At 35.7% G+C, this 12713-nt stretch overlaps 1 protein-coding gene across 2 annotated transcripts in view; it reads left to right on the top strand.

Moving 5' to 3' along the window:
* The window catches only part of ARFGEF1 (ADP ribosylation factor guanine nucleotide exchange factor 1), a 132296-nt gene that overhangs the window by 69052 nt on the left and 50531 nt on the right, over positions 1-12713 (top strand). For both annotated transcript variants that reach the window (XR_005724600.1, XM_040261329.1), the window contains exons 8-14: positions 812-987; positions 1907-2040; positions 4762-4996; positions 10913-11012; positions 11118-11257; positions 11367-11475; positions 12374-12575. Coding sequence is in view for 1 of the 2 variants with exons in the window: in XM_040261329.1 (XP_040117263.1) it covers positions 812-987; positions 1907-2040; positions 4762-4996; positions 10913-11012; positions 11118-11257; positions 11367-11475; positions 12374-12575 (1096 nt within the window). In the remaining variant the exon portion in view is untranslated. The remainder of the gene's footprint in view (positions 1-811; positions 988-1906; positions 2041-4761; positions 4997-10912; positions 11013-11117; positions 11258-11366; positions 11476-12373; positions 12576-12713) is intronic.

Below are 12713 nucleotides of genomic sequence, written 5' to 3'. Positions count from 1 at the left end.
ACTGAACCCAGGTTCTTGGCAGTAAAAGTGTCAAGTTCTAACCACTGGGCCCAGGAAATTGCTTACATTGTTTCCATGCCTTGGCTAATGTAAATAATGCTGCTATGAAGTGTTCCTTTTTTAAAGTAATATATTACCCCTAGAGTAGTTCTAAAACTTGGTGTTATTTCGTTATCTATATTCTACTAGAAGTCATTTATTTCTGTTTATCTTACAAGTATGATTACTCAGAGTGACATACTGCAGTATATTCAGAGCCATTATTTCTATAATTGTTCCAAAGAATGTATGTTACTAGAGGTATTAATAGGTGTTCTAAAAAAAGGGGGAGTCTCATGATAAAATGAATTTTGGAAACACTGCATATTATATATCCCCTTTGGAGAACTCAGTGGGTATTAGAGAATTAGAATCTATAATAAAGATACATATTTTCCATCATTTCATTACTTTACTTGAAAATGGAATTTTGTTTGGAAGAATTTTCTTTTCATTGTCTTAAGGCATTAGCATTCATTAGAACTCAGTTTAGTAAATGCTAATATATCAGTAGACTACAACTAAGCCTCTGTTTTGGCACATCCTGGTTAGCCTTTCATCAGCTGAGTGTGTTTCATTGCTAGAGCTACTTACAGATCATGTTTGGATGTATTCCAAATGAATACTTACTCGTTTATGCTAACCTTTAAATGGTGCCAATACATCTTGCTTCCCATTGCTTTTCTGCTACTGTTTCGTTTTAAATAGTCTATGCTTTTTCAGCACACTTCAATTAGAAATGGTTGCATGTTTTTTATTCCTGCCGTTTCAGATATGGGAGAAAGGACTATCATAAATGTAAGTGCAGATGGCAACAGTGGAACCATAGAGGATGGTAGTGACAGTGAAAATATTCAAGCAAACGGAATTCCAGGAACACCAATTTCTGTTGCTTATACACCGTCCTTACCTGATGACAGATTGTCTGTCTCTTCCAATGATACTCAGGTAGAAATAAAGGAAAAAGTCCTCTTCATCTTAAACATTGATAGGCTACCAATGAATATATATATCCAGTGGTGAATATATCCAGTTGATAGTGCTGGCTGATTTCAGTTTGAGGAAATAAAAACTTTTTTTTAGTTGATATAAATCTGAGCAGTTTATTCCTTTAAAATATTGATCACTAAATTTCCAACTTGGAATGTGTCTTGTTGGTGTTCATATCTCCCTCCCATTGAAATTACATTAAAAAAAAAACATTCTTATCACATATTCATAGGATAATTCTAGTATACTAGGAGAAGAAAGAACTTTTAGCTAGAGAACATTGTCTTTGTTTAGGGCTACAGTGAAATCCATACTGTAGTAGTGATAGGTCCTCCTCATCTTTCCTCCCCTGTATTTGGTATATTTTTTCCTTACCTTTTTAGATAAGGGAATCCTACCCTGAATCATTGCCCAATACATAGGGGTAAGTCTTCTTGGCCTTGCTGGCCTTCATCAGTTAACAACTTTTAAACATTGCCTGGATAGTCTCAACTGTCTTACGTCTTATCTGCACAGAGTAGACAAAATATAAAATAGGACAAAAAGATAAAATACCCAAAGATGGGTAGTAGAAAGCATAGCTTAGGCCATGGATGAAGTATCTTATCAAGGCATGATGTGCTATTAATAGTTTCTGTTAGTATAAACCAAGTAAACGTTAAGAGTTTGGTAGCGGGGGGAATGTTTTAAAAGAGATATTTATTGTTGGGGATGGGAGTGGCATGTCACCATAAAGAAAAGCCATGTGGCCCATTCCTCATCTGATTTTCCTTCCAGTAGAACCCCATACCCTACTAATTGAGTAAAGTATATGGAAGACTGATGTGATTTTATACTGGTAAATGCCTTTATTCACGTGGTGTGTTCACTCGTTTAGGAATCTGGAAACTCTTCAGGACCTTCACCTGGTGCTAAGTTTTCCCACATTTTACAAAAGGATGCCTTTCTAGTATTCAGGTCATTGTGTAAACTGTCAATGAAACCACTATCGGATGGACCACCGGATCCAAAGTAAGTCCTCAACTGTTCTGCCTGACGGATGCGGGTTTTGAAGCTTGAACCTTCTTGTGTCTTTGGGGTTTCTTTTTTCCTCTTTGTCTTTTAGGACCTTCAAAATTATTTTTTAGGGTTATTTTACTTAAAAAGGAATTAAAAAACAGTGAGTGTCAAAATTTACTAGAGTAGATGCCTTGCACTATTCTGAAAGCACACGAACAGCATTATAGAATTGTGTCTGGTTCATTGTAGGTGCTCAGCAGGGATTGAATGACTGAGTGAATTATTTTTTCAGTATAGTAAGTAACACTGGAAGTAATGTAGCCCTTTACATGTATCCTTATGCTAGGCATCTGAACTACCAGTTGAAAGGTAATAAAACCTAAGAGAAATAAATCTTAAAAGTCAGAATGTAAGATAATAACATACTTATTAAGGTCTGAAAAAATGACATAAGATAATATTCTCCTGTGGGAAGCAGGAAATACTTTAAGCTAGGAATCACTTGTCTGATTCTCATCATATGTATTAAACAGTAGAGAAGTGCCATTTTTCTAAGTCATAAATTGGCAAATGTCTTTCCATTTAGATGATTCCAATGCAACTGATTCCTGCTGAAGATTGAGTTTGGAAGTTACTAGAGAGCTCTGCTCCTCTGATGTTGCAACATGATGTGTTATATAGAATGTCAGTTTTAGGAAAACTTTCTGGAATAAGAGCTTGGAGAAGGCCTGAGTGATTTTTAGAAAGGAATATTGAAATAGGGGAAAGTACATTTTAAAATTCATTTTAAAACTCTTATTTCAGTTTCTAGATGTCAACTGGGAAGAGGACTGGAGACAGTTATAATAAAAACTTAATTTAATTAATGTAAATTATCCTGCTACATGGTGGGCTTAAATCAAATACTAGGGAATTTTGTTGGACCGTAAAAAAACCTTCTTGACCACCAGAGTCATTAAATACTGGAACTGAATTTTGAAAGAGATCAGATTTGCCATGCCTAAAACTGTTCTTTTTACAGAATATATGATTTTCTGTCTTGAATGGTATTTTTCCAAAATTAATGATCTCTTAAATATAGTTACATAATTTTCTTTTTTCTGTTTGCTTCTCTTTATATTTTGTGGCCTTTCTAAGATGATGATCCAGGAATTGTTCTTTAAGCTGGAATCATATTAATAATTTGAAACTACCCCATGAAAAACTGCAAACCTGTAATTTCCAGCTTCTTTTGCCTGTCAGAAGTATACTTGTGTTGTAAGACAGTGATTTGCTCATTTCTTCATTGATAGATATCTTATACTTAGTAGATACTTAATGTTTAGTACATGAATAAAATCCATTGATTATTTTGATCCATGCTAACAAGGCATTCTGTTAGATGCTGGGAATACAACTGGTAAAACATTAAAACTCCTGTGTTAGAGAATGGTAAGCTACAGGATTTAGTTACCGTTGGAATTGAGCGAAAAGGGTGATAAATGTGAGCTAGACTAGGAAATAGCAGTAGTGGATAAGCCTAGGAAAGCTCGGCATCAATACCTGGCCCACCCTGTATTTTCCTGTCGCTATTCAGTCTTAGCTCTCACTGTTTCTAACTTGATTTATCTACTTTTTGGCAGAGTGGTTGGTTTTGGTTTTGGTAATACTATATTTGCTGTACATACAGATTCTTAGATTCAGAGGCATAGGCAGGCCATCTTGGAAACATGACTGTGTATTACTGAGCTGTGATATTATTGGTTCCAGTTTCATTTCAAAGATGGCAGTATTTTTTGTGATTCCTATTTGCATAAAATTAAATATTCCCTGTTAGTTTTAGGTCCTTGAGTCACTTGACACTTCAACCATAAAATTTTTAAGGTAGAAATCAAGAGCAATTAAGTTCACTATATGGTGGAAATGTGACTGAGTACAATTTGAAATAAATAAACATAAGAACCATCTGCTGAGCATTTAATGTGTCCTGTATTTGCAAAGTTGCCAAGGATAAATCACTCAATCTCCTTGGTCTGTTGGACTTAAAAAACCTGTTTCAATGGGAGAAAAATTGTATTTGTGAAATTCTGATAATTAAAATTCTAGATATTGATCAGAAAAATAAATTTTTAAATTTAAACTTAAATGTATTTTTCAGCTTTTCGTTATAAAAATATTTATTAATAGAGTGAATGAGTAAGCTACTAAGAGGTACAAGTATTCTAAAAGCCTCTTTTTTTTTTTTTTAAGTTTAAATGGTTACTGAAAAAGTAAGCTTTAAATAATGCTTTGTTAATGCCCTAATAGTGTTTTTTATTATTGTTCAGGATTTTTGAGTAGCATAACTTAGAAAAAAGTACTTTGGAACCTATTTATACTAAATTTGGCTCTTCATCTGAGAAGTTCACAATGATTTCTAAAGAGTGAAATACATTTGTGAAAGAAGGGAACAAGGCATAAATCTTTTCTTGTTCAAAGGAACAGTAAGCTGATGTTAGATATGTGTGAATGATTGTTTTCCCGTTTAAAAAGTTCTTGAAGTTATGTGGTAGAAGAGAACACCAGTGGAACTACCTATTACTAGTGGTTGAACTTATTTGTGTACTTCTCTTTTTTTATGCTGTAGAGTTTTCTCTTCTCTTTCCATGTAAAGGTTTGTGAAATTACGTGCTATAGGAAATATCTTCAGAACAACCCGTTGTCACCATGATGCTAAACTTGTCCACTTACTGTGCCTTCTTTTTTGTATTTTAGGTCTCATGAGTTAAGATCCAAGATTCTTTCACTGCAGTTACTTCTATCCATTCTGCAGAATGCAGGACCTATTTTCAGGACAAATGAGATGTTTATTAATGCTATAAAGCAGTATCTGTGTGTTGCACTCTCAAAAAATGGAGTTTCATCTGTCCCAGAGGTTTTTGAGCTTTCTCTTTCCATATTTCTTACTTTGTTGTCAAACTTCAAGACACATCTGAAGATGCAGATTGAGGTATGTTCTGTGTTTAGGCATTGTTGGATATTTCATTTGTTTCATGTTAAATCATATTTTAACACACTGGGAAGTTTAGAACATGAAATAATATTTGTGTACTGTTGTGTTAACATTTGCCTACAAAATGCTAAGCACTCAGTAAATACTAAGAATGCCAAATCAAATTAAGACATAGCTCCTGCCTTCACAGAGTTTATAGTAGTTCCACGAATGATTTTAATTGTCTTGAATTAATTTGGTCCTCACAATAACTTTCCTATTGTATGTATGGTATATAATAGTGAATTTGGTTATCTTGAAAGGAAGCTCTGAATAAATACTTTGTCTACGTGGTTTTAAGCTATTTAAGTTTTTAGTACTTTAAAGAGGTGATCACGAAGAATTATATTTTAGGGGTTATATTTAGGAGATTTGAAATTTTAACGTTTGTATTTTTTCCCCAATGTACTTATATATTCCTCAAGTTTTCTCTCAACATCTTTGAAACTAGAATAACAGTTACATCATTCTAAAATATTTCCAGAGACTTAGCAAAATGAAACTAGGGAATGTTTCCAACCATGACATGTATTATGCAAGTGTACCAATTCTTGATCTTTTTTTCGCACCTTCATATAATTCAGTATATAAAAACAGTACTTTATGTTTTACCTATTTAATGGATTTCTTTTTACAGTTTGTCCCTTGTGGAAATATTGTTTTGATTGGGACATGATATATTTTAGAAACACTTTTCTGCTAGGCAGCTTGTACCTTCATGTTTTGTTTGATATGGTATGCAGGTTACATTTTAATTTTTAATCCTGACTCAAAACTAATAATTTATTAGCTCACAGGAAGGATAAATTATTATTTTCCCAGAGTTTTGATATCTCCTTTATTGTAAATGTTCTGTAGTATCAAAATTCATGTAGAACATTATTATGGGAAAGACAGAATAAAGCTTTGGTATTTAAAGTAAAAATTTTTTAATTTGGGTCCTATTTTTGGACAGGAAGCAGTTTCTGGTACATTTTTGTGTAAAGTTTTTGAAGTTTGCCGTATATATATTAAAATAATACAAGGCAAAGCTAGAAAGTTACTACTTTTGGATAGTTTTTTCTCATTATCTTTAGGAACTACAAATAAGAGACTTAATAAAAACTTGTGGAACTTTTGCTTCTGTAGCAAACCAAAAGTATTTCATTTGACGATGAGGCATTTAAGTTGACATTAGAGAATTTTGGAAGACTTTTGTGCATTCAGTTACTACTACTCTGAGATGACTACTTTAAATACTATTTAGATGACTGTGTGAAGTATAAATTCTTACGGAACCAGGTACCATAAAGCTCATTTAAGTTGTGATTACTCTTTGCATAAAGTAAATTTGTTATAAAAAAATTTGTGTAGGCATGAATTTAAAGGGAAATTCTTACAGAAATTTCCTGTCTGTCCATAAATGGTAGATTCTCATTAAAACTATTGTAGTAATAGTCTGTTGTTGTTTTTTTTTAAGTGATCAGGTTTATTTCACTCTTGATTGTCCCTTGTGGGGAGAATATGAAGATAAAACAAGATAAATATAGATATGCTTTTGAGAGTACTGAACATATTCAAATACAGGATGAACTGTGTTCCAATTGGAGAAAAGCCAACATAAGACAACCTAAATTTGCAAAATGGAATTGAGATGGTTGTTACATGAAGATTTATTTTATGAGAATATTCACTTCAGAGTTTTTATAATATGATTTTTCCTTGGGTAGTAACTTACATATCTATTTCAGAAAATACAGTTTATACACACTTTTTCAAGACAATATCTATTATGTGAAGACAAAGTACTTCTGTTATTTTACATGTTATTTCATGATAGGTGCTCTGTAAATCTATAGAATTTTTTTTTAGAGCCCCTGTTGTTTGACATGCTGTCTTAAATTACTCTGATAGTCTTTTGATTATTAATGCAGTTCAATAACCTATGCTGCTGCTGCTGCTAAGTCGCTTCAGTCGTGTCCACCTCTGTGCGACCCCATAGACGGCAGCCCACCAGGCTCCTCCATCCCTGGGATTCTCCAGGCAAGAACACTGGAGTGGGTTGCCATTTCCTTCTCCAATGCATGAAAGTGAAAAGTAAAACTGAAGTCGGTCAGTTGTGGCTGACTCTTCGTGACCCCATGGACTGCAGCCTACCAGGCTTCTCCTCCCTCCATGGGATTTTCCAGGCAAGAGTACTGGAGTGGGTCGCCATTGCCTTCTCTATCAACAACCCATAGATAATAGCTAAAGACTTTTTCCTCCTGTTTCTCCAAATTTGTGTTTTTTATTTATCCCAGAAATGAGAGAGATTCACACTGATTCACAGCACCATTAGAGCTTCTCATCTTTCCATTGTGTACTTACTCCAGACGAAATAGCCAACAGTTCCATTTCTTAAACAGTTAGGTCCAAACAACTAAACAATAGTTTTTCTGAACAATGAAGTCTGCATTAAATTGAAGAAAGTAGGGAAAACCACTAGCCCATTGAGGTATGACCTAAATCAAATCTCTTACGATTATACAGTGGAAGTGACAAATAGATTCAAGTGATTAGATCTGATAGTGTGCCTGAAGAACTATGGACTGAGGTTTGTGATGTTGTACAGGAGGCAGTGATCAAAACCATCCCCAAGAAAAAGAAATGCAAGAAGGGAAAATGATTGTCTGAGGAGGCCTTACAAATAGCTGTGAAAAGAAGAGAAGAGAAAGGCAAAGGAGGAAAGGAAAGATATACTCATTTGAATGTAGAGTTCCAAAGAATAGCAAGGAGAGATAAGAAAGCCTTCCTCAGTGATCAGTGTAAAGAAATAGAGGAAAACAACAGAATGGGAAAGACTAGAGATCTCTTCAAGAAAATTAGAGCAAGGGAACATTTCATGCAAAGATGAGCACAATAAAGGACCAAAATGGTATGTACATAACAGAAGCAGAAGATATTAAGAAGAGCTGGCAAGAATACACAGGAGAACTATACAAAAAAGATCTTCACAACACAGATAATCACAATGGTGTGATCACCAACCTAGAGTCAGACATCCTGGAATGCAAAGTCAAGTGGGTCTTAGGAAGCATCACTACAAACAAAGCTAATGGAGGTGATGGAATTCCAGTTGAGCTATTTCAAATCCTAAAAGATGATGCTGTGAAAGTGCTGCACTCAGTATGCTAGCAAATTTGGAAAACTGAGCAGTGGCCAGAGGACTGAAAAAGGTCAGTTTTCATTCCAATCCCAAAGAAAGGCAATGCCAGAGAATGCTTGAACTACCGCACAATTGTGGTCATCTCACACGCTAGTAAAGTAATGCTCAAAATTCTCCAAGCCAGGCTTCAGCAATACGTGAACTGTGAACTCCCTGATGTTCAAGCTGGTTTTAGAAAAGGCAGAGGAACCAGAGATCAAATTGCCAGCATCCGTTGGATCATCAAAAAAACAAAAGAGTTCAAGAAAAACACCTGCTTTATTGACTGTGCCAAAGTCTTTGTGTGGATCACAGTAAACTGTAGAAAATTCTGAAAGAGATGGGAATACCATACCACCTGACCTTCCTCCTGAGAAATCTGTATGCAGGTCAGGAAGCAACAGTTAGAACTAGAATGGAACAAGACTGGTTCCAAAATGGAAAAGAGTATGTCAAGGCTGTATATTGTCACCCTGCTTATTTAACTTATATGCAGAGTACATCATGAGAAACGCTGGGCTGGATGAAACACAACCTGAAATCAATATTGCCGGGAGAAATATCAATAACCTCAGATATGCAGATGACACCATCCTTATGGCAGAAAGTGAAGAAGAACTAAAGAGCCTCTTGATGAAAGGGAGATACTTTGATTTGAAAGAGGTGAGTTAAAAAGTTGGCTTAAAATTCAGCATTCAGAAAACTTAAGATCATGGCATCTGGTCCCATCACTTCATGGCAAATAGATAGGGAAACAGGGACAGACTTTATTTGGGGGGGCTCGAAAATCACTGCAGACGATGACTGCAGCCATGAAATTAAAAGACGCTTGTTCCTTGGAAGAAAAGCTATGACCAACCTAGACAGCAATTTAAAAAGCAGAGACATTACTTTGCCAACAAAGGTCCGTCTAGTCAAGGCTGTGGCTTTTCCAGTGGTCATGTATGGATGTGAGAGTTGGACCATAAAGAAAGCTGAGCACCAAAGAATTGATGCTTTTGAACTGTGGTGTTGGAGAAGACTCTTGAGAGTCCCTTGGACTGCAAGGAGATCCAACCAGTCCATCCTAAAGGAGATCAGTCCTGAATATTCATTGGAAGGACTAATGCCGAAGCTGAAGCTCCAATACTTTGGCCACCTGATGCGAAGAACTGACTCATTTGAAAAGACCCTGATGCTGGGAAAGATTGAAGGCAGGAAGAGAAGGGGACGACAGAGGATGAGATGGTTGGATGGCATCACCGACTCAATGGACATGAGTTTGAGTAAACTCCAGGAGTTGGTGATGGACAGGGAGGCCTGGCGTGCTGCAGTCCATGGGGTTGCAAAGAGTCAGACAGGACTGAGCCACTGAACTGAACTGAAGTCTGCATTTGGGGGCGGGGTTGGAAGCACACATAAATTGAAAGAAAAAATGTTTTATGTCATTGTTAAATAGTTAGCAGTTACTGACTACTGGAACGTATGAGCCTAGAGGACGCTGCACAACTTCTCAGACCTTGAAATCCAGTTGGACACTGCCACCCTCATTTCTTCTTTTGATTTTCATGCACTACCTGCTTCTTCTCATAGCAACCACTAAACCCCAGGTTTGAGAAAATGATGATGTCGTTGAAAGGAATGTAGTGTGATCTAATTGATGATGAATCTGTGAACAGTATTTTGAAGTATCCACAGATACTCAGAGGGACTGTTTTATTTCCCTCTGAATTTTCCCTCAGAATTTCTTGTGGCATCCCTGTTGAGTCTGCTGCAACATTCTGGGGTGCCTTGGTGCAGTATTCGGGAACTGTGGCTGCAAATATGCATTGAATGCCTACAGTATTTGCCATGCAGTGTAGACACAATGCTTAGCAAGAATAACTTATATCTACCCTCAAAGAGCTTACAGTCTTACAGGAAATACTGACATTGGGCAAGTCAGAAATATGTTAAATTTTGTGAAAGAAAAGCTCATTACAAGGGTACATCACCTGTTTTGGGAGGAGGAGATGTTAGTAGTCCTAAATTATAAATATGAATTTTTGGATTCATAATAGCATTGCCATAAAAGTTGTTATGTTGTTCTAGGTTTTCTTTATCACTCATCCGCTCTTAAGTTAGTTACTTTTCCAAAATAAATATGAGTCTGAAAAGTCTTAGCTCTTAAATTGAAATTAATTAGGTTAACTAAACCCTTTGTGCTGGACATTAGTTGATGTAAAGAATAGTTAGAAATAGTTTTGTAGTTTTCAGACAGAGATTTCCACTTGTGTGAATAATTATAAAAATATAACAGTATATAAGAATTAGATCCTTTTTATTATGTAGATTATAATATTAGTTACTTTAAAATCTAGGAACCCTCAGGGTTGCCCAGTACTATAATGTCTGAAAAAAATGTAACTGATGAAAGAATATAGTTTTATTAGTTTTGTAAATATATGTAAGAAGTAATCTCCCAGAACTCCAGGTTTTTGCAGATTTCGTTTGTAGTGACTGTGATAACAAAATACGGTGTTGTGAAGTACAGTTCTTTTATTGCAAAGGCCAGTGGAAGTGACCAACTCACGTTATTGAAGTCCTGACACTTCAGAAACAGAACTCTAAAGGAGTTGAACCCCAGGACCCTGGGTCCTGATCTTTGCTTTACAACTAAGGGGCATTTACAAAGTGATCACATATATGAATTATAAACAATATTTTAAGTAGAGGTTTTTCCCTAATCCCAGGTGTTCTTTAAAGAAATTTTCCTATATATTTTGGAGACCTCTACCAGCTCATTTGACCACAAATGGATGGTTATTCAGACATTAACAAGGATTTGTGCAGGTATTTCAAATTACCCTTCTTTATTATCTCTTTCTTACTGTGAGATATTTAAAAGGCCATATTCTAGATGCCTTTTGTTAAAATTAACATACTGCTCTGTTACAGATGCTCAGAGTGTAGTGGATATATATGTAAACTATGATTGTGACTTAAATGCAGCAAACATATTTGAACGACTAGTAAACGATCTGTCAAAAATTGCCCAAGGCCGAGGCAGTCAGGAACTTGGTATGAGTAATGTTCAGGTAAGAACTTGAAAAACATTTTCGAACTGGAACTTTGCCAAGGAAGAGCTGTTTGTTTTCTTTAAAAGATTTTTTGTTGTTTTAATTGCTTTTATGAATTCTTTTGTAGGAACTGAGCCTAAGGAAAAAAGGTTTAGAATGCTTAGTATCAATTTTGAAGTGCATGGTTGAATGGAGCAAGGATCAGTATGTGAATCCCAACTCACAGACAACCCTTGGTAAGCTGATATTTGAACCTAATTTTTTGTCATTTAAGTAAGTAATACTGTGGAGGATGGTTGCAGATGCCACTGAAACAGTTTCATGACATCTTTCCCATTTAGCTGATGAAGCAGAGTTCTCTGTGAGTTAAATAACAAAACTTAAGATTATGAATTTCCCAACCTAGTTATCCAATCTTTTTTCTTTCTAAATCTTCCAAAAGTATTTTGAATATCATATTAAAATGAATCATGTTTATACAGTTTTGTTGAAGTTAGTTGAAAGTTGAAAGTTAAGTCGTTTAGTCGTGTCTGACTCTTTGCGACCCCATGGACTGTAGCCCACCAGACTCCTCCATCCATGGGATTCTCCAGGCAAGAATATTGGAATGGGTTGCCATTTCCTTCTCCAGAGGATCTTCCTGACCCAGGGATTGAACCCAGGTCTCCCGCATTAGAGGCAGACATTTTAACCTCTGAGCCACCAGGAAAGCAGTTTTGTTAGAGGATAATTTTAGAAGAAACAAAAACCAGAAATATTTTAAGAAGGTTGACTTGTTCATTTGTGTTTGACATTTATCCTTACTCAGAGAAAAACTCATAGCTGCAGGATCATCTTGGTGTTATCTTAGTCAAGAGGGCTTTGAGGGGAAACTATTCCAAAACTGTTCCTTGAGCAGAGAGCAGAAACCCAGTGAATACTCAGCACTGTAGTTGTGAAAAGAACTGATGGTGCAAATTGTACACGTACTAATTGCAGTGTGTTGTAGTATCAGTGTGTATGATCTGTTACAGCACTTAATACGTTATTTGTATTAAATAATAGATATTAAGCAACATGAAAGTATCCTGCCTTATTTGAGAAATCTTTTTCCTTTGACAGAATAATTTATTGAGGCAGTTTTTCTACTTACAGGTCAGGAAAAACCCTCAGAGCAAGAGACGAGTGAAATAAAACACCCAGAGACAATAAACAGATATGGAAGTTTAAATTCCCTGGAGTCAACGTCATCATCAGGAATAGGCAGCTACAGCACACAGATGTCTGGCACTGATAATCCGGAGCAGTTCGAAGTCCTCAAGCAACAAAAAGAAATAATAGAACAAGGGATAGACTTGTGAGTGTACGATTTTAAGGAGAAATGTTACTGAATATTCCTCTGCCAGTTCTGTGCCGCCTTGTCCTGGGTTTCTTTACATCTTTGGATTATATTTAGTCCCTTCTTATTCCCACCCTTCAGTGAATAAAATGAGGC

This window comes from Oryx dammah, unplaced genomic scaffold (genome assembly GCF_014754425.2).
Source record: "Oryx dammah isolate SB20612 unplaced genomic scaffold, SCBI_Odam_1.1 HiC_scaffold_19, whole genome shotgun sequence".
NCBI lineage: Eukaryota > Metazoa > Chordata > Mammalia > Artiodactyla > Bovidae > Oryx > Oryx dammah.
Note: the sequence above shows the minus strand (reverse complement) of the source record. Positions and strands in the feature narration are given on the sequence as shown.